The following is a 22,005-nucleotide window of genomic DNA, read 5'->3' on the forward strand; positions in this document are numbered from 1 at the left end:
AATATCCAAAATTCACCAAAAAAATCACCATTTTTCTCTCCTTGTTGGCCGGCCACCTTGAGCAAGAAAGGGAGGAGATTTCTTCAATTTTCAAGCTTCTACTTGGTGCAAATCAACCAAAACCATTTGCTTCCATCCATTTCACTCCATAAAATCCTATCTTCTAGTGTTAGTAAGTGTAGAGGTGAACCTTGTTTGAAGGATTAAGGTGTCCAACATCCTCCTCTCTCTTGTTTCTTGGTAAGTGATGCTTCAACCTCTCCCCTATAGCTAATGATGGTTATTTTGTGCTTAATGGTGGCATGGGTGTTGAAATATATGATTTGTTTCTTGATTTGAGGAGTTTTGGAGAAGTTTTTATTTTATTGGGAATTTTTCTGGTTTAATATGAATGGGATGTTGTGGCCTTGTATGATGAATTGTAATGGTTGATAATGACTCTATGAGGTGTATTGGATAGGAAAATGCAATCAATTTTGGATTTGGTGTGAAAATTGAAAAGTTAGGGTTCTAAAATCCCAATTCTGTCCGGTTTTAGATCACTGGGTTAGAGGCCGAATTAGACTTTGCTCAAAACATGAAAGTTGTAGGTATTGATTTGATTGAGATTTCTGTAAAATTTCAGGTCATTTGGATTAATGTAGAATGAGTTATGACGAAATTACTGTAGCTGTTCTGCTTTGGACAGAATGCGAAAACTGCGATAGTAATTGGCCATTTTGACTGGAATTGGTTTGGATTTTGGAGTTGGTGCCTTCTGATGAAATGTAACCGAGTGTCTTAGCTAACATATGCCTTTGGAATTTCGGCATTTGGACTTGTATGGACTGAGATATACCGATTACAGTTTTTTGTGTTTTGCGAACCTGTTTTAGGAATTCTGGGTTAGTATTCATATTTGACCTAGTTGTGTTACGAACTGGATTGAGTGGTCTTCTACATTATTGTAGCCCTGTTTCATAGCTTCGAAACGGTGGGTCTTACACCCCCATCCGATAACCGTAGAGAATTTGACGCCATTACCGCATAATGAGTGTAAAACAGTTTTCTATTTGGGGGCCAAGACTAAGGCCATTTTCTAATTTCTGGTTTGCTATTATGCTCGTTTATGTATATGAAACCCTATTGGGGTTGTGTTTAGCGTTGCTATATGACTCGTTATCGAGTCTCATTGTATGTGTTATATGTTCTAGGGCTTGAAGGTAGTGCACGACGGCTTGGTGATCATGGTACATGAAATACCACTTACTTGCTTGGTGAGTATACCACTCACTAAATTGTTACTATGTGGCTTTGTTAAATGTTATGTGATGCCTTGATGGCTTACTTGCATATTGGAATTGATTAAGGTGAGGGTGTACTTGACCGCCCTCACCTCTTTTGGATATTGTCATTGATTGGCTACCGTTTTATTGCATTACTGAACTTGATATATTGGTTGGTGAATTCCATTTCATGGAAACTGAATTGATGTCGTTTGGACGATGTCCAACGGCCTTACTGCATTACTGAGCTCAACCCCGTTTGGTAGTCAATTGGATCGAGCCGGCGAGGGCTTGGTCGTGAAGATTGAATTGCCACGGGGACTGTACTGGGGAACCTTGTGGTAATGAGACCCTTGGTTCCGGTAAACTCGAGTATTACCAAAAACTACTGAAATGAAGTGCGGGCCCGGTTGGGGTATGTTAGGTGGAAGGATTGGAAGTAAAGGGTGGTCTACGGTTTGGTACTTTTAACATTGACGGAGAGTCAATGAGGTTGGATCAAGATTGCAAGCGTGGAAATGGGCTATTGAGAGCCGACCGTATCCTTTTACCGTTTTGCTTCACTGCTTATTTGTGCACTTTAAATGAAAGTTCATTCTTATATGACTTTGATTGCTTATTGGGTGGTATACCACTGGGCTTTAGCTCATTCCATGTTATTTGTTTTCCTTACAGGGTGATAATTACTTTTGAGAATGGATTGGATAGTCAATTGCCGAATTGAGCATGTAAATGTCTTTTGTGTTGCTCTTGAAGTGAAACCCTAATGTATAACGGGTTCATTTCCTTTTGATAGGCAAATCGAATGTGTACTTCCTTAGTGAATGGTTTTGGCTTGCCGTTGTGGCTTGTAAATGGCTAATGTTATGTTGCATATGTATTTCGATGCTTGGTTGGGTTTCGGACGGGTCGGTTACTATTCATGGCCGACTCTGGAGTTCGTTTCTTTTATTTTGGGATATTTTGCCCTTTTGCCTTGTTGCGCGCGTTATAAGTTTCAAACGTGATAGATCGCTTTATACTGCACCGTTAGTCCTGGCGAGAACTGGGCAGGCAGTCCGCTAACCTCTTTGGTTCGCCTTAGGGGAAGGTGGGGCTGTCACAGGTGGTATCAGAGCCTAGGTTTGAATTAGCCTGGGGATAATAGAAGTGCTCGACTTGGGGATGCTATTGTTTATGCCTATTAAGTTTATTCATGTGATTTTCCTTTGTTATAGGATGGATGCGAGTGGTGATCCGAGTGACCGCCCGGCAGGAGATCGTCCTCGTAGCTCGCTGCCGCCAATTAAGTATCAACTTAGGCAGAAGGGGGCCGTGGTGCGTTGGAGCCCGGCCAGCCGCGTTCGACAATGTGAGTGTCGTAGCAACTTTGCCTACCCAAATACACTAGTTTTGTCGGTGGCAAAGGAACGCGAGGAGTTTGCTAAGGAAAATACTAAGCTTGAAGCTGCGGTTGCTACATTGGAGGCTGAGGTGGCTCAGGCGAAGGCGACCAATGACAAGCAAGCCGCACGTATCATGGAGCTTGAGTATGACGTGAATGAGGCGGAGGACCGAGTTAATGACCTATGTGTGCAACTGAGGGATGGTCGCGAGCGTGAGGTCAAGCGAGCTCGCAAGGTCAGGGGTCGTGCTGAGGCGATCCTTAACTTATGCGACGACGGACTCGAGGAGTCTAGTGATGAGGCCTCGTATGCTGGGGCCGAGGCTGGGAAGGAGTCTACCTCGTCGCCTGGGTCCCAGACCCCAGCGACTGATTAGGCCTTGATCTTAGGGCGCCTTTTGGCTAGTGGTGGTTTTGAATGTACATAGGGAGAGGGATAGAGCCTTAGCTAACCGTTTTGGATGTAGAGTTAGCTACGTGTAAATTTCTTTTGATAGGCCTATCCTCGGGAAGATCGTGTATGTACGTACGTGCTTTGGCCGTACTTGACTGACTGATTGTAAATATATGTTTGGCCTGTATATATGTGTGCTTGTGATCTTGTTTGAAATGCATCAATATGTGTTATGTGAAAAGTTATGTGTTACTTACATGTTTTGTTACCGCTTTGGCTTAGTACTTTTGCCTAGACCGAGTGAACTTATGGAAGGAACACGAAGTGGTCGGGGACGCGGGCGCGGTAGGCAACCCACACCGGTTAGGGAAACGGGGGAAGCCTCTACTGGACCAAATCCTGAACCCCAGATAGACCCCAACGTTCAAATCGCTGCTGCTATGCAGCAAATGACCAACCTACTCGCACAAGTAGTGCAACAACAGGGCCAAAACCCAAACCCTAACCCTGGGAACCCTGGTAACCACGTTGAGAGCGAAGATAGAGCACTAGAACGTTTCCAAAAGTTCTCTCCGCCGAAGTTTATTGGGGGACCCGACCCTGACGTCGCCGAGAAGTGGCTTGAGAAAATGGTTGATATATTCGCGGCCCTACACTACCCAGAGGAACGGCAGGTGACATTTGCCGTGTTTCAACTCGAGGGAGCTGCCCGTTCCTAGTGGAACGTAATTAGGCAGAAATAGGAGCGGGAACAGACACAGAGGACTTGGGTGAACTTCATCCGGGAATTCAATGCCAAGTTTTTCCCTCCTTTAGTCCAGGAGAGGAAGGAGGACGAGTTTATCCGGCTCCGGCAAGGGGCTCAGACGGTGGCGGAGTACGAGAGCCAGTTTACCCGCCTGTCCAAATTCGCGCCTGAACTAATCATGACCGAGCAACGACGGGTGAGGCGCTTTATTCAGGGCTTGAACGTTGACATCCAGAAAGACCTCGCGGCGGCTCAAATCACTACTTTTAGCGAGGCAATAGAAAAAGCCCAACGAGTGGAAAGTGCACGGCTACAGGTCCGAAACTTCCAGGCCAAGAAGCGTGGCTTTCCTGGGAGTACTTCGGGACAGGGTGAGAAGAGCACTCCCTCCAAATTTGGACGGGGCATGGGTGGTGGTCGACAGTCCGGATCAGGCAGTGGGACTCCGTTCAGGGGTGGTCAAGCTGGGCGAGAACCGAGGGGAAACGTTCAGAGTGGCTCGGCTTCTGCACCTCGCGGTCCCTGTGGGCACTGTGGGAAGACAAACCACACCGAGGACAACTGCTGGAGGAAACAGGGGAAATGCCTGCGGTGTGGAAGTGCGGACCATCAGCTGGCTACATGTTCGATCCTGAAACAAGACGGAAAGGGGAGCCAACTACCGTCGAGGACCAATACTGGATCGGCCAAGGGAGACGGATCCAAACCAAAAGTTCCGGCTAGGGTATATTCCTTAGAGCCCCACCAGATCCCAGAGTCTTTCGAGGTCGTAGAAGGTACGATCCCTATTTTCCACCGCTTTGCCAAAGTTTTAATTGATCTTGGTGCCACTCATTCGTTTGTTAACCCTGATTTCATGTGTGGCATCGATATAAAACCTGCTAGCTTACCATATGACTTAGAGGTTAGTACACCTACTGGGAATCAACGTTTGGTGACTAGTATGGTTTATAGGGATTGCGATGTATGGGTAGGTGAAAGGAGGTTTCTAGGAGACCTGATTAGCTTGTCCATTAAGGGGTACGACGTGATTCTGGGTATGGACTGGTTAGCCAAATATAACGCCCAACTGGACTGTAAAACGAAAATAGTTGAATTTCGCATTCCTGGCGAGGCAACCTTAAGGTTGGATATAAGGGGTAGGTTAGCCTCATCTGCTCTCATTTCGGGCATTCGAGCTAGGAAACTGATAAGTAAAGGGGCGCAAGGATTTTTTGCCTTCTTAATTAACACCCCTACAGATAAGCTAAAAGTGGAAGACGTGGCCGTTGTGAGGGAATTTCCGGATGTGTTTCCTGATGAGTTAGTAGCCCTACCTCCGGAAAGAGAGATAGAATTTCGAATAGATCTTTTACCTGGAACTGCACCTATCTCGAAAACCCCTTACCGAATGGCGCCTGCAGAACTTAAAGAGCTTAAGTTGCAATTGCAAGACCTTTTGGAGCGGGGATTCATTCACGAGAGTGAGTCTCCTTGGGGAGCTCCGGTCCTATTTGTGAAGAAAAAGGACGGGACCTTGAGAATGTGTATTGATTATCGGGGGCTGAACAACGTGACCATCAAGAATAAGTATCCACTGCCCCACATCGATGAGTTGTTTGACCAGCTGCAGGGAGCAGTGGTCTTCTCCAAGTTGGACCTCCGACAGGGATACTATCAGTTATTGATAAAGAAGGAGGACATTCCGAAAACTGCTTTCAACTCGAGGTACGGGCATTACGAGTTCGCCGTTATGCCCTTTGGACTGACCAATGCTCCCGCCGCCTTCATGGACTTAATGCATAGGGTTTTTAAACCCTATCTAGACCGATTTGTCGTGGTGTTCATTGACGACATTTTGGTCTACTCTAAGACACGCGAGGAGCATGAGGAGCATTTGAGAGTGGTGTTGCAGACATTGAAGGAACATCAACTGTACGCCAAGTTTAGTAAATGTGAGTTCTGGTTGGAGAAAGTGGCATTTCTAGGGCACGTGATCTCTCGCGAAGGTATTTCGGTGGACCCGGCGAAGGTTGAGGCCGTGACAAATTGGAAGAGGCCAGAAACCCCCACGGAGATTCACAGCTTTCTAGGGCTAGCTGCGTATTACCGAAGGTTCATTAAAGATTTCTCCAAGTTAGCCGGACCATTAACCGACTTGACAAAGAAGCATGGCCAGTTTATCTGGAACGGCCGATGCGAAACGAATTTTCAGGAGTTAAAGAAAAGATTGACCATGGCTCCGGTACTGGTCTTGCCAAATGGAGTGGACGGGTTTGCAGTATATGCGGACGCGTCGCGAGAGGGATTGGGATGTGTTTTGATGCAGAACCGGAATGTGATTGCTTTTGCCTCTAGGAAATTGAAGCTTCACGAGCAGAACTACCCGACTCACGATCTAGAATTAGCTGCAGTTGTGTTCGCACTGAAAAAGTGGAGGCATTACCTATATGGGGTGACCTTCGAAGTGTTTTCGGATCACAAGAGTCTTAGGTACCTTTTCTCCCAGAAGGAACTGAACATGAGGCAACGGCGATGGATGGAATTTCTGGAGGACTACGATTGTACAATCAACTACCATCCGGGAAAGGCAAATGTAGTAGCGGATGCCTTGAGTCGTAAAGTGCAAGTAGCAGGGCTAATGATTAAGGAATGGGATTTGCTAGTGTCCGTGTGCGAGTGGAAACCCTGTCTTGGGAGTCATAAGGTGATATTTAGCAATGTAAGGGTGACATCCACTCTATTGGAACGTATTAAAGAGGCACAAAAAGAAGATTTGATGGTACAGAAATGGAGAGAGAAAGTGGATAAGGGAGAAACTACGGACTTTAATTTGAGTCCTGAGGGTATTTTAAAATATCGGAACCGAATGGTGGTACCAAAGGAAGAGTCGATGAAAATGGAGATTCTGGAGGAAGCTCATCGGTCCAAATATACAATCCATCCGGGCAGCAGCAAGATGTATCAAGACCTAAAAGGAACCTATTGGTGGACAATATGAAGAGGGAAATCGCTCAGTACGTGCAGAAATGTCTCATTTGCCAGCAAGTGAAGGCAGAGCATCAAAAACCATCGGGTCTGTTACAACCCTTGGAGATACCCGAGTGAAAGTGGGAAAACATCACTATGGACTTCGTTTCCGGTTTACCGAGGACACAAAGAGGACACGATGCCGTTTGGGTGATCGTTGATCGATTAACCAAGTCGGCCCATTTCTTGCCGGTGAACATGAAGTACTCAATGGACAAATTGGCTCGACTGTACATGGATGAGGTTGTAAGACTACAGGGTGTTCCTGTGAGCATCGTCTCTGATCGGGATCCACGATTTGTGTCTCGGTTTTGGCAGAAGTTTCAAGAAACCCTGGGGACGAAACTCAATTTGAGCACAACCTATCATCCTCAGACGGATGGCCAGTCAGAACGGACAATTCAAACTCTCGAGGACATGCTGCGAACGTGCATCTTGGATTTCGGAGGCAATTGGGGTCAGCACATGACCTTAGTGGAGTTTGCGTACAATAATAGCTTCCATTCGTCAATTCAAATGGCTCCGTACGAAGCTCTCTACGGACGCAAGTGCCGCTCACCGATTTACTGGGATGAAGTTGGTGAAAAGAAAGCGCTAGACCCGGCAACCATTCCATGGATGGAAGAGGCTCAGGAAAAGGTCAAGTTGATTCGGCAACGACTTCAAACAGCTCAGAGTCGACAAAAGAGCTACGCGGATAATCGAAGAAAAGATTTGGAATTTGAAGTTGGAGACCATGTATTTCTCAAAATCACACCCTTACGAAGTCTTACAGCGGGGAAAGGAAAGAAGCTTCAACCGCGGTACGTCGGACCCTACAAGATCCTTCAGAGGGTTGGAGCGGTCGCGTATCGATTGGAACTACCGTCTAGTCTCTCTCGAATCCACGATGTATTTCACGTCTCGATGCTAAAGAAGTATCATCCAGACCCATCCCATGTATTGCAATCGGAGGATATCGAAGTAGATGAATCACTGGCCTATGAAGAGAAACCAGTTCAAGTACTCGATCGAAAAGTCAAAGAACTCAGGAATAAGCGGATTCCGCTAGTGAAAGTGCTGTGGAGGAACCACGGAGTTGAGGAAGCTACCTGGGAGATGGAAGAGGAAATGCGAAAGAAATACCCAAACCTTTTCAGAAATTAAGGTGAGAAATTTCGAGGACGAAATTCTTTTAAGAGGGGGAGAGTGTGAGATCCCGTAAAACCCTAATTATTTTCCTAGGGTTTATTTTCCCCTTAATTGCATGTTTTCTGCATTTTCTGGCTTAGAAATATTTTCTTAGTGGATTTTATGAGCAATTATAGTTTTAAGATGATTTTTCTAGCATTGGTGAGTTTTTAGAAAATTAAGAATAAATATTGGACGTGGGACCCACTAGTGCGAAAAGTTCGGAAAAATTCGGCCAATAAGGTTAAGTTTCGGATACTGTTAAAAGTTTATCGAGTATTAAGAGATAAGTAGGGTGTGTAAAGTGATTGATGTGAGAGAGAAAAGAATGATAAGGATGCATTTAATAGAGTGACACATGTCACTTTCTTATTGGTTGAACTTTTAAGAATTACTATTCATTGTCTTGACTTATTTGACCAAGGGATTAAATATTCAAAATTCACCAAAAAAATCACCATTTTTCTCTCCTTGTTGGCCGGCCACCTTGAGCAAGAAAGGAAGGAGATTTCTTCAATTTTCAAGCTTCTACTTGGTGCAAATCAACCAAAAACATTTGCTTCCATCCATTTCACTCCATAAAATCCTATCTTCTAGTGTTAGTGAGTGTAAAGGTGAACCTTGTTTGAAGGATTAAGGTGTCCAACATCCTCCTCTCTCTTGTTTCTTGGTAAGTGATGCTTCAACCTCTCCCCTATAGCTAATGATGGTTATTTTGTGCTTAATGGTGGCATGGGTGTTGAAATATATGATTTGTTTCTTGATTTGAGGAGTTTTGGAGAAGTTTTTATTTTATTGGGAATTTTTCTGGTTTAATATGAATGGGATGTTGTGGCCTTGTATGATGAATTGTAATGGTTGATAATGACTCTATGAGGTGTATTGGATAGGAAAATGCAATCAATTTTGGATTTGGTGTGAAAATTGAAAAGTTAGGGTTCTTAAATCCCAATTCTGTCCGGTTTTAGATCACTGGGTTAGAGGCCGAATTAGACTTTGCTCAAAACATGAAAGTTGTAGGTATTGATTTGATTGAGATGCCTGTAAAATTTCAGGTCATTTGGATTAATGTAGAATGAGTTATGACGAAATTACTGTAGCTGTTCTGCTTTGGACAGAATGCGAAAACTGCGATAGTAATTGGCCATTTTGACTGGAATTGGTTTGGATTTTGGAGTTGGTGTCTTCTGATGAAATGTATCCGAGTGTCTTAGATAACATATGCCTTTGGAATTTCGGCATTCGGACTTGTATGGACTGAGATATACCGATTACAGTTTTTTGTGTTTTGCGAACCTGTTTTAGGAATTCTGGGTTAGTATTTGGCATATTTGACCTAGTTGTGTTACGAACTGGATTGAGTGGTCTTCTACATTATTGTAGCCCTGTTTCATAGCTTCGAAACGGTGGGTCTTACACTCCCATCCGATAACCATAGAGAATTTGACGCCATTACCGCATAATGAGTGTAAAACAGTTTTCTATTTGGGGGCCAAGACTAAGGCCATTTTCTAATTTCTGGTTTGCTATTATGCTCGTTTATGTATATGAAACCCTATTGGGGTTGTGTTTAGCGTTGCTATATGACTCGTTATCGAGTCTCATTGTATGTGTTATATGTTCTAGGGCTTGAAGGTAGTGCACGACGGCTTGGTGATCGTGGTACATGAAATACCACTTACTTGCTTGGTGAGTATACCACTCACTAAATTGTTACTATGTGGCTTTGTTAAATGTTATGTGATGCCTTGATGGCTTACTTGCATATTGGAATTGATTAAGGTGAGGGTGTACTTGACCGCCCTCACCTCTTTTGGATATTGTCATTGATTGGCTACCGTTTTATTGCATTACTGAACTTGATATATTGGTTGGTGAATTCCATTTCATGGAAACTGAATTGATGTCGTTTGGACGATGTCCAACGGCCTTACTGCATTACTGAGCTCAACCCCGTTTGGTAGTCAATTGGATCGAGCCGGCGAGGGCTTGGTCGTGAAGATTGAATTGCCACGGGGACTGTACTGGGGAACCTTGTGGTAATGAGACCCTTGGTTCCGGTAAACTCGAGTATTACCAAAAACTACTGAAATGAAGTGCGGGCCCGGTTGGGGTATGTTAGGTGGAAGGATTGGAAGTAAAGGGTGGTCTACGGTTTGGTACTTTTAACATTGACGGAGAGTCAATGAGGTTGGATCAAGATTGCAAGCGTGGAAATGGGCTCTTGAGAGCCGACCGTATCCTTTTACCGTTTTGCTTCATTGCTTATTTGTGCACTTTAAATGAAAGTTCATTCTTATATGACTTTGATTGCTTATTGGGTGGTATACCACTGGGCTTTAGCTCATTCCGTATTATTTGTTTTCCTTACAGGGTGATAATTACTTTTGAGAATGGATTGGATAGTCAATTGCCGAATTGAGCATGTAAATGTCTTTTGTATTGCTCTTGAAGTGAAACCCTAATGTATAACGGGTTCATTTCCTTTTGATAGGCAAATCGAATGTGTACTTCCTTAGTGAATGGTTTTGGCTTGCCGTTGTGGCTTGTAAATGGCTAATGTTATGTTGCATATGTATTTCGATGCTTGGTTGGGTTTCGGACGGGTCGGTTACTATTCATGGCCGACTCTGGAGTTCGTTTCTTTTATTTTGGGATATTTTGCTCTTTTGCCTTGTTGCGCGCGTTATAAGTTTCAAACGTGATAGATCGCTTTATACTGCACCGTTAGTCCTGGCGAGAGCTGGGCAGGCAGTCCGCTAACCTCTTTGGTTCGCCTTAGGGGAAGGTGGGGCTGTCACATAGACGAACTATTCGAGCCAGTTGGGGCTTGGTCGAAGATAGTTCCATGCTAAACTTGGGATTTAGTTCCTTGTTAAAGCTTTGACGAAAGCTAAGTTATTTTATTTCGCTCGAGCTGCTGTGTGCTATTGATTGGCCAGCGGGGGTTGATAAGGTGAACGGGGAAGTTTAAGTCGAGTCTACGGACCATGAGTACTTTGGTTGACGGAGTGTCAACAGGCGTTCAAGTTCGGGGAATTGAACTGGCTTTGGAGCCACCCGTATCCTACCATTGTGATGTTACCTTTCGATTATTGATGTGAATTATCTCGATTTACTTGTTCAATTATGTGAGTTTACATTTTTCCCCCTGATTACTCACTAAGCATATAGTTTACCCCATTCTATTTGTTTTCCTTAGCAGGGGGCCGTCATGGGGATCGCTCGGGAAAGGGTTTAGTCTTTTGATTATAGACGAGTTGAACTTGTACTTGTTATAAGTTGACGAGTAAGATGTATACAGTTGTCGTGGTGGTTGTAGTTATCAGCTTTTCTAGGGTTTACTTTCCGGTACTCGTGGTATGTATGACTTGATGTACTAATTTATGCAACTTTTGAAGATGTAATCGTTTAAACAGAAATTTTTTTTTGGCATGAACTCTATTTTCTAGTTCTAGAGCATCGAGTCCCGGCGAGAGCTGGGCAGGCAACCCGCTGAACCCTGGGGTATGCCCTAGGGGGAGGTGGGGCCGTCACAGGTGGTATCAGAGCCTGCTTCGCGTGGTCTCTTCGCGGAGTGAGCTTGGGCTAAGTGGTGAATAAGTACGAAGGATTAAGTGCTCGTTGAGCTTAAGCTATGGAGTCAAGAATTGTTATTAGGCCTTAAATCTTTCTCGTGACATGTGAGGCCAATGATACGTCAGGGAGGAATTTCGATTGTAGATAGTTTGCTCTTGGGACTGGCCAGCTCAAGATGTGAATTATCTTATTTCGGATTCTCATTCCTGAGTACTCCAGAGTTGAGGCACTGCTAAGTACTTGAGACTTGCATTTTAGGAACATGAACAGGCTTTGTCTGGCTAGAGCGAGTACAAGAGATCGACGGGCACCTTGGGAAGTGGAGTAGGAACATGAACAGGCTTTGTCTTTCGTTTTGCTCTTGCATTGTTCCTACATGTCATTTACTTGTGGTATGTTAATGCCAACATATATAGTACTTACTGCACTTGACTTTGTCTAATTTGAAATGTCCCTTGGTGTATATGGTGCATTATATTGTGTATATTTTTGGCGTGACTTGAATATATATTTACACATTTTGATCTTTTGAATATTCCATGCATTTATCACTTTTCAACGCTTTGATCTCATTCCATATTTTGTCCCAATTATAGAAACTATAAAACCATCAAATGGAGACTCGTGGTGGGGTAGAGGACGAGGATAAGGAACCGAAGGAGTAACCAATGAAAATGCGAATATACAAGCTGAAACCCAGGTAGCTACAGCCATACAGCAAATGGCTGATTTATTAGAACAAATGGTCAACCAACAGGGTCAAGGCCAAGTACAACATCCTGGAAATCATGAAGGAGAGGACCGTGCCTTAGAACGGTTCCAGAAATTTCTACTGTCAAAATTCTTAGGCGGACCTAGCCCTGATATAGCGGAGAGTTGGTTGGAGCGAATGTTAGACATTTTTGTTGCGTCAGGATACTCAGAGGGACAGCAGATAGCTTTTGCCGTTTTTCGATTTGAGGGAGCGGCTCGTGCCTGGTGGAATGTGATTCGAGCCAAATAGGATAGAGAGCAAACCCCATGGACATGGGTGAATTTCATTCGTGAGTTTAATGAGAAGCACTTACCGCCACTTGTTCAGGAAAGGCGAGAGGATGAGTTCATACACCTACGTCAAGGGATTATGAGTGTGGCGGAGTACGAGACACAGTTTACCAAACTTTCTTGTTTTGCTCCAGAATTAGTACTGACAGACCAAAGGAGAATTCGTCGGTTTGTTCAGGGTTTGAATGTAGAGATTCAGGAAGCACCGGCAGCTGCTCAATTGGAGACTTATAGTCAAGCGATTGAAAAGGCACAAAGAATTGAAAGTACTAAGAGTCAAGTAAAGGCCTTTCATGATAAGAAAAGAAAGCACCCAGATACAAGTAGTTATATTGAGGGACAGAGCTCGGGAAGCGAGCCACCACCTAAGAAGGGTCGAGGAATAGGTGTACCACGATCCACTGGGATGCCAAATCAAGGAAATATTGAGAAAAATTAGGTAGGGAGAGAGACGCAAAGGGGTACCTCACAAGGAGGTCCGACCTCTGGACCTAGAATGGCATGTGGATATTGTGGGGCTGCTAATCACATAAAAGATAATTGTTGGAAGAAAAGACATGTACGGAAATGCTACCGATGTGGTAATGCTGAGCATCTGATTGCTCAGTGCCCTCACCTGCCAAAAGAAAGAAATTTGCCAAGGGCAGAAGGGAACACGTCTAAGCCGACTAATGCCACGGGTAATCGACCGAAAGTGCCGACAAGGACCTATGCTGTAGGAAGCCAAGAGGTGACAGACCTATTGGCAATCACCGAAGGTACCTTCCCTATTTTCCATCGTTTTGAGGTTTCCTTCTACTCGTTTTACAAGATACTTAATGACCATTGAGACTGCAAGATAAGGATTATACGGTTGGATCTTGGATTGCAATACATAGAGTGACTAATTCTTGAGGTAATTCTTACCACTATTGATGAACTCGAGTATTCCAACCCTTAGCTCGTTGATTGCAATTTCGAGGACGAAATTCTTTGAAGGAGGGGAGATTGTGATATCCCAACTTTTAGGATCATCTTTTGTTTAGTCTCAAAAAGGATATTACGGTTTCTTTAGTTTATTTTTATTTTAAAACATTATTTTGTTTTAAAGAAGAAACTAAAGTTATTTCTTTGGGTTTGATTTAAAACCTTGTTTTGTTTTAAAAGACTAGAAACCCTAAAAGTCTAATCGAAACCTTAGTTTAATTTGTGATTGACCGTTTTCTCAAATTTCTCATATTTCAACCGAAACCCTAAATTCGATTTATGGAATTGTAAAACCCTCATGTTTTTCTTAAAAATGCCCTTTTATTTGGAAATTATTAATTTATAATAGCCCTACCACCCAATCATTCCACAATAAGTGCAAATGAACCTAGAAAGTAGGGTTTCACTTTTCGTTTTCAAGTTGGAACAAGTTAGGGTTTTCACATTTTTCCATAGTATGATTTTTGATAGGGAGTGAGGATCAAAATTGGTAGGTAAGATTGACTTTTGGATGAGGAAATATTATATGATTAGAAGTGATAATAATAAGTTAGTGAATTAGAAGTTAAAACCTTAGTATACGCGATTTAAGGAAAATCCGCTCGAACCGACGGGTATCGATCGTTATCGATTGAGTGCACCACTTGACCACTATTTTATTACCTTAATTTCCTTATTATTAATTGAGCAAAATCAGCCCTAAATATCCTCTCATTCCAGCCGAAATTGTGGACCAAATTAAGAGAGAGAAAAGCAAATTTTGAGAATTCATCTTGAGGCGACATGTGGCGAACATCCAACGGTTGTTTGACCAAACTAATTCCAACCTTCTTATCCTTTCTTGAGCTTCATTTATTCCTCATTTTTGCCTTTTCTGGTCGTGAGTTTGAGGGAGAAAGAGTGAAGAGAGTTTCTAATTCCAACCTCAAATCAAGAGTTGTGAGTGAAACCAAGCAAAACTAAACTGATTAATCACTAGTTTGGAAGCTTGGGAAGCTAAGGGAACCAAAAATTTCAAAAGGAGGTGAAGTATTACTCTTGCAAGCCCTTTTGTTGAGGTATAAGGTCTGACCCATGGCTTTGGTTCTTTTATTTTTGTTTAAGATGTTATATAACTCATGTTTTGGTTAGATTAGTAGCTATACAAGTTGTTGTGACGATTTTGGGGTGATGTATGTAAGCTAGGGTTTGACTGATTTCCTTCTTATACTTGTTGTAGGAGTGGTATATGATATATATAGGCTAGTATAAGAGGTTGTGGTAGTGATTGAATCAAGAAAATGAAGAGATTGCCCTTGAAATCCCAAAATTTCAGATTTCTGGAATTGTATGCTTCAGTTCTGTCCAGTTTCAGTGCCCTATGTTAGAGGCCGAATTAGGCTTGGTATGAAACATGAAATTTGTATAGAATGATATTTTATGATTACGTACAAAATTTCAGCTCAATCGGAACAACGTAGCCTATGAAAAGACAAAAATACCCCTGACTCTCATAGGTTTAGTCCAATGGACAGTTTTGACATTTCACCAATCTGACCACGTCTATTCACCCTGATGCGTACTGATTTAGCATTTGGCCAAAACATGAAAGTTGTAGTTACATGTCTTAGCTTTCCAACGCCCCTAGAATCACCTCGATTGGAATTTGGTAGCCTGAGTTATTGTCGTTTACGCATAAGGTGGTTAACAAGTCCGAATATGAGATTCTGGTTCTGTCATTGGAGATTTTGACTTAGATACACTACAAACTGGACTGAGTGGTCTGCATCAAAGTTGTATCCCTTTGTCTTAACTTCGAAACGGTATAAATTGGACCCCAATCCAATAAATGCAGCTTCAATTGTGCTCGTTACGCTAAGAGACATCAAAGCTGCCATTCGCTTATTTGTCTTTGAACTTGATTTCCGATTACCATGTTAGTACTTGCGTTGTAGTTGGGGTATTTTGAGCATAGTTGAAGGGCTATTGTGTTACCATTGAATATGTGTGACTTTAGGACTGATTTGAGGAAAATATTGAAGCCATAAATGGCTGGAAAATGGGTAAACACAAGGGGCATGCCGCCAAATTTTCACGAGAAAGATAAACTAGCCTTTGGAGTTCTAGTTCTATATTTTGCAAATGTGACTAGAATACACTAAAAACTGGGTCGAGGTGTCTTCATGGAAGTTGTAATCTTTTGTTTAAGTTTCGAGAAACTACCTAGTACATTTTGATCCGATAACCACAACTCCAGTTATGAGCAAAATCTTGTAACCCGTTTTGTACCATTTTCATTTCCACGCACGCGCAAGTGCATTTCTCAACCGTTTTTGCCGTTTTGGACCGTTTAGGTCTACTTTTGTTATTTTGTTACCATTCCAGCCGTTTCGGGCAATTTTGACATTCTTTTGACCTTAATGTCATTTTTTACCATTTTTTATTACTTTTGACCATTTTTTATGTGTGCACGGATGGCGAGATGGATGGTGGCCCTGACTCAAGGCTTTCATAGAGATATTGAAGGCTAGGAAGGAGACAATCAAGTTATGTACACCATGATCCAAGCCCATGAAGAGTCAAGTTATCTATACCATGATCCAAGCCCATAAAGAGTCAAGTGGGCCTCCAAGTGAGTTGGTCGAATAGGGCCTCAGGCCTTAGTGTTAGGAGTCTTAAGTTTAGATTAGTCCTTTTGTTAGCCATGGATTCGGCCCACCTTTGTCTAAGGATGGCCGAACCACTAGGCCTTTTTTTATCGAGTCCATGGATCGGCCCACCTTGTCCAAGGAGTAGTCGACCATCTATCTTTTCGATATTAGGGTTTTAGTAACCTCTAGCCTATAAAAAGGCTTGCTTTGTAAGGGTTTTACACACAAGTTTGATGAATAAAATTCTTAGTACTTTCGTTTTCTTTCTAGAGAATTCGAGCCCTTAACTTGCTTTGGCAAGGGTTATTGAGCAATCTTGCATCCTGTCCTTGATTGTTCATCTGACCTATTCCCCTGGAGTATTCACCTTCATCTGAGTGTCGTCTACCACCTAAGTCAAATCGTGTCGTCCGTTTGACTCTTGGTTTTGCAAACCAAGCGTTGGACAACCTCGCTAGATCCTTGGGCAAACGTGCTACGTGTCTCGAACGTGTTGATCGAGGAACGTATCAGTTGGTATCAGAGCTTTGGTGGAGGTATCTTCCGTTATATCCGTAGTTTCGTCTTAGTTTTCCTTGTTTCCGCTGCCTTGTTTTTACAAAAAAAAAAAAAAAAAAAAAACGTCACTGTTCACCGATACTGTTCATCGTACTGTTCACAACGCTGTTCATCGTTACTATTCATCCGGCACTATTCATGTTACTGTTCATCCGAACACAAAATCTGTTGGTGTGTTATCTCCTTTGTGTTGTGTCTAGTTTGTTGATAATTTCTGTCCACAACTTGTTTCTTGCGTTGTGTGACGCCCCGAAAAAAAATGAGTTTGAGAACCCGGAAATTTTCTAATTTTCTAGGGTTTATTTTTTTAACGCCCGCCTTTTCTACATTTTCTTTATTAGAAAAATTTTCCAAATAAAGTTTATGAGCAAAGATAGTTTTAAAATGATTTTTCTGGTATCGGTTAGTTTTAAGAAAAACGGCGCGAACCGGCGGGTCCCGCGCACTACCGGTTGAACGCACTACTTGATCACCACTTTCTTGCCATACAAGTTTATCACTAATGGAGCAAAATATCCCCCCCCATACTTATCCACATGACTGAAATTTGTGGCCAAAATTGTAAGGGAGAGAGAGAAAAATTTGTATGGTTTTGGTGGTGACAAGTGTCACCACCCTATGGCTCTTTGATTAAATTTTTTTTCCTTGTTCTTTTATCCTTCATTTTAGCTCATTTTTCTTCATTTCTTTCTGTTTTGGTCGAGCTCAAGAGAGAGAGAAAGGGAGAGCAAGAAAAACAACCATTTCATCTTGAGTTTGCACCAACCAAGTGAGGAAATCAAATTCTAAACCGATTAAAGAGTGAGTTGTGATCTTGGGAAGCTAGGGGAACTAAAAATTTCCAAAGGAGGTGAAGTATCACTCTTCCAAGCTTTGTCTTTGAGGTATGAAATCTGATCATGGTCTTTGATCTTGTGAATCTTGTGTAAATTAGCTTGGCAACTCAAATTTGGTGGTGAATCATGGATGCAATCATGTTTTGGGGGTTTTTTCCTTGTGGTATTATGAACTAGGGTTTGCTGATTTCTGCCCAAACTTGCTATATGGTTACTATATGTTGAATATAAGATTATACAAGGGGCTTTGGTAGTGATTGGAACAAGGAATTGAAGAAAGTTCAATTGAAACCAAAAGATTTCAGATTTCTGGAAATTTTCATCCTATTCTGCCCGTTTTTGTTTCACCATGTTAGAGGCCGAATTGGCCTTGTCTTAAAACATGAAAGTTGTAGGGAATGACATTTTAGAGGTGCCTGTAAAATTTCAGGTCAATCGGAGCAGTGTATCTTGTGAAAAGACGGAATTACCCTTGCTGTCCTGGTTTACCCCGAATTGGAGAATTGCGACTGTAATTGGTGAATTTGGTCTGGAATGCTTCCGAATTAGTTGTTTAGGTCTTCTGATGAAATGTAACCCTGTTTCTAAGCTTTCGGGTGGCTTTCGAATTTCTGGATTTGGACTTGTGTAGGCTGAGTTATGATGTTTATGCCGGAATGCGTTTTGTAAACCTGTTTTTGTGATTCTGGTGTGGTATCTTGCATTTTTGACCTGGTTACACTCGAAACTGGGTTGAGTGACCTTCTACAATATTGTAACCCTATCTCTTAGCTTCGAAACGGTGGGTCTTGCACCTTCATCCGACAATCATAGCGCCTTTGGTACCATTACCGCAAAATGACGTCAAAACTGTTTTTCTGGTTTTGAGCTTAAGTTTCATTTCCGGATTTTTTTCCCCCTAGCTTGACTTGCACTAGTACTACTTGGAGCTTGCTGAATGACTATGGATGAACTTGTTGTTGTGTGTGTACCTGTGGGACTGGCTGAGGAAATAATGAAGCCATGATGGCTGGAAAAGTTAGCAAATGTAGGGGAAGTGCTGTCCGAACTTTTACAGGATTTGTTTGCATTGAGTTTGTGATCTAAGACTTGGGTTTGAGCAAGGCAATGATACATGATGGATGATTTCTGAGCCATTGAGGTGAGTGACCTCAAACTATTTCTGAAGTTCTTTATGAACCGTTTCCTGCATTATTTACTTTTAAACTGTTTCCAAAAGTTACTTTTGAACTGTTTTCTTGCATATCATGCGTACTTGCATATGAGTGTCCCTTGGTTGCTGTAATTCTTGACTTATTGGCTTGTCATTATTAATTGAAAATGTGTTAAGTACTTTCGATGATTGTTAAAACGAGTTTTCTAGGCGAGTGTGTACTTTATCGCACTCGACCTAAATAAATATGAATTTTCAATGATTAATGATTAAATGCTAGTTGCGCATGATGTAAGCCTTTTGGCTGAACTGGCCACTGCCCTTCGTTACCGATCGACTCGAGCCAGAAGCGGACTCGGTCGGGCGATATGGTGACCCTGGGTGAATTTGGTATACTCGAGTATTACCTTGTAGTCCGGCTACGTCCGGATGGGTGGAGTCCGGCCAACGTCGGATGGGTGGAGTCCGGTCAACGTCCGGAAAAGGGGATGAACGAATAAAAAGATGAACGAGGGTTTATTTATAAAAAATGAAATTTTCAAATAATTGGAGGAATAAGGGGAAATGTCAGGGGAACGAACAAATGAATAGCTCCATGTGAGCGGTATCCTTTTAATGAATATGTTACTATCGCTTTCCATTGTAATTGTTTCTTGAATTATTGATTATTGATGGTTAATGTGTTGGCTTTGTTATGAAATTTCATGTTCGGAACCTTATTGAGATTTTAGCTCATTGAGCTTTGTGGAATTACCATGTGGTGTCATTTTCTGCTTTTGTTTTACTCTCACTGTGCAAATGTTGACCTGTAGCAAAATTACATTTTTACCCCCGGTTACTTATTGAACTTCTAAAACATTACAATGATTTCACTGGCTCACGAGAGCAAAAATACGTACATCTGATTTCTGAACCATGACATCAATGAAATGAATTTTTGTGAAAACTATTTGATTACTGATTTTACTGGTTACTCACTGGGCTTTTAGCTCACCCCAAAAATGTTTTATTTCCCCCCCACAGGGCTCAAGGCGAAGGAAGGGCTTGTTGTGCTTATTCACGTGATTGGATGGCTTATATCGTGTACAGTTTAAGTTTGGATCTATTTTATGTACGAGTTGGTCTTGTATAAATATTTGAATTTGATATGGATGTAAGTATACATTCCACGATTGGAATCAGTTTCCGCTGCATTTGTGACATGTAATTATTGGAGACTTGGATGTATGTTTGTGGACCATGTGATGTATATTTGAGATTTATATTGTAATTCATTTGAGGATTGTAGTGATCGACTGAGTCCCGGCGAGAGCTGGGCAGGCGGCCCGCCGAACCCTCTGGTTCGCCTTAGGGGGAGGTGGGGCCGTCACACGTTGAGTCGTTTGTTGCATCAAAAAAATTCTGGTCGTTGGTGTTTCAACGTTGCTCCCAAATCTGTCGCGTTAGTTGGTTGTCGCTTGGGCAGCAAGAACAATAACGTGACGGCTGCTAGGGTTTCCTTATCTTGCTAGGGTTTCCTTCTCTTGCTAGGGTTTCATTTGTGCTAGGGTTCCTTTGTTTTCACTTGGAGACTCTCCTATATTCTCTCCTATATTTTGGGGCACTCTCCTACATTTTAGGAACACTCTCCTACATTCTCTCCTGCATTTTAGGAACACTCTCCTATAATCTCTCATCCATTTTAGGAAACTCTCCTATAATCTTGTGGTCCATGTGTCGCGATGGTTAATCTAGATGGTTAATCTAGGAGATACAAAGGGATAAGAATAAACTTAAGAAGGGCCAAGTGTGCGATCCGATTGGAAGTTGACTTGCCTAACTTTTATTTAACTTTCCTAAACTCCAATTTTTACCAACATTTTCTCATTTCTTTACCCCTCTTGGCTGAGACATGTAGAGAGAAAAGAGAGGAAAAACCTTCATCTTGTTACTTCAATTCTTGTCCAAATCTTGAGTTTCAACCAACCAAATCACAAACTATACCATACAAGTGATCATTAGGGAAGGTTAAAGGTGTTGGTGGAGTTGTTTTGCAGGAGGAAAGATTAAGCTCCTACCTTTCGTGTGGTTTTAAGGTATTTTGCCAAGAACATCCTCTTTACTTCAATTCATTGCTTATTAGTGGGTTTTAGTTGTTTTAGATGTTGTTTTGTGGAGGATTAGCACTTGAATACATGAATTCCAGCTTGGATGATAACCTGCCCTGCTTCTGCCCGGTTCTATTTCACCTTGTTAGAGGCCGAACTAGCCTTAGAACAAAACATCAAAGTTGTAGAGAATGATGTTGTATAATTTTCTGCAAAGTTTCAGCTCAATCAGAGCAATGTGACCTGTGAAAAGATCGAAATACCCCTGCTGCCCTGTTTCTGTCCGAAAATGAAAATCAGCCTCTGTAAGTGGTTAGTTTGACCAGTAATATTACCGAATTGGTTGATGATGTCTTCTTAAGAATTATAACCTTGTATCTTAGCTTTGAAATGGCTTTGGAATTACTTGAATTGGAGTTGTGTGTATTGAGATATGAGTGAATAAAGCAGGACTGCTAGTTGATTTCTGCAGTGAATTTCGAACTGGAAAATCTGGAGTTCTTTTGGTAAATTTGACCTAGTTAGGGTGAGAACTGGACTGAGTGGTCTGCATGAAAGTTGTAGGTCCTTGTCGTAGCTTCGAAATGGTATAAATTTCATTCCAATCCGATAAGGATAGCTTCACTTATGGATATTGTGCCGAAAGGTGTTAAACGGAACTTTTATACGTTAACTGCGATCGTTGCGGAAAATCTACGCTTGAGGGAATGAATTCCGGTTTGTAGGGTTTCATTGGGGGTTTTTCTAATGGTGGCTCTTAAGCTTCTAATTAGCTTTGATTGAGGGGTATTGTGGCCTAATTAGATATATTTTATTGCTTATTAACCGTATGTGTGATTGGTAATATATTGTAGGTTGGAAATGAAGTATTTATGGGTAAATGCTATCCGAACTTTGAGAATGTATGATTGCTTTGAGTTTGTGATTTAGGGCTTGGACTTGGGCCAAGTAATGATATATGATGGATGGTTTCTGAGCCGTGGAGGTGAGTGACCCTAAACTGTTTTCAAAGTTACTTTTGAACGTTTTCTTGCATTATTTACTCGATTTCATATCATGAGTGTTTGCATGTGGTCCATGACATGTTTTGGCTCAAATGAGTGCTTGGAATTCGTGTGCTGGACACCAACGTCTCCACCACTTCAATGAGTTCATGACATTATCTGGAGTACCAACGTTGCT

The 22,005-nt window shown here is 42.1% G+C and overlaps 1 protein-coding gene across 1 annotated transcript; it reads left to right on the top strand.

Annotated features, from left to right (window-relative positions):
- The first annotated feature begins 12,291 nt into the window (after nt 1–12,291).
- Nucleotides 12,292–13,032, top strand: LOC140005133 (uncharacterized). Its single transcript, XM_072045457.1, has 2 exons — nt 12,292–12,534; nt 12,631–13,032. The coding sequence occupies exons 1-2, from the start codon at nt 12,292–12,294 to the stop codon at nt 13,030–13,032; spliced, it is 645 nt and encodes a 214-aa protein (XP_071901558.1).
- The last annotated feature ends 8,973 nt before the right edge of the window (nt 13,033–22,005 follow it).

The sequence above is a fragment of the Coffea arabica genome, chromosome 1c, assembly GCF_036785885.1.
Source record: "Coffea arabica cultivar ET-39 chromosome 1c, Coffea Arabica ET-39 HiFi, whole genome shotgun sequence".
Classification (NCBI taxonomy): Eukaryota; Viridiplantae; Streptophyta; class Magnoliopsida; order Gentianales; family Rubiaceae; genus Coffea; species Coffea arabica.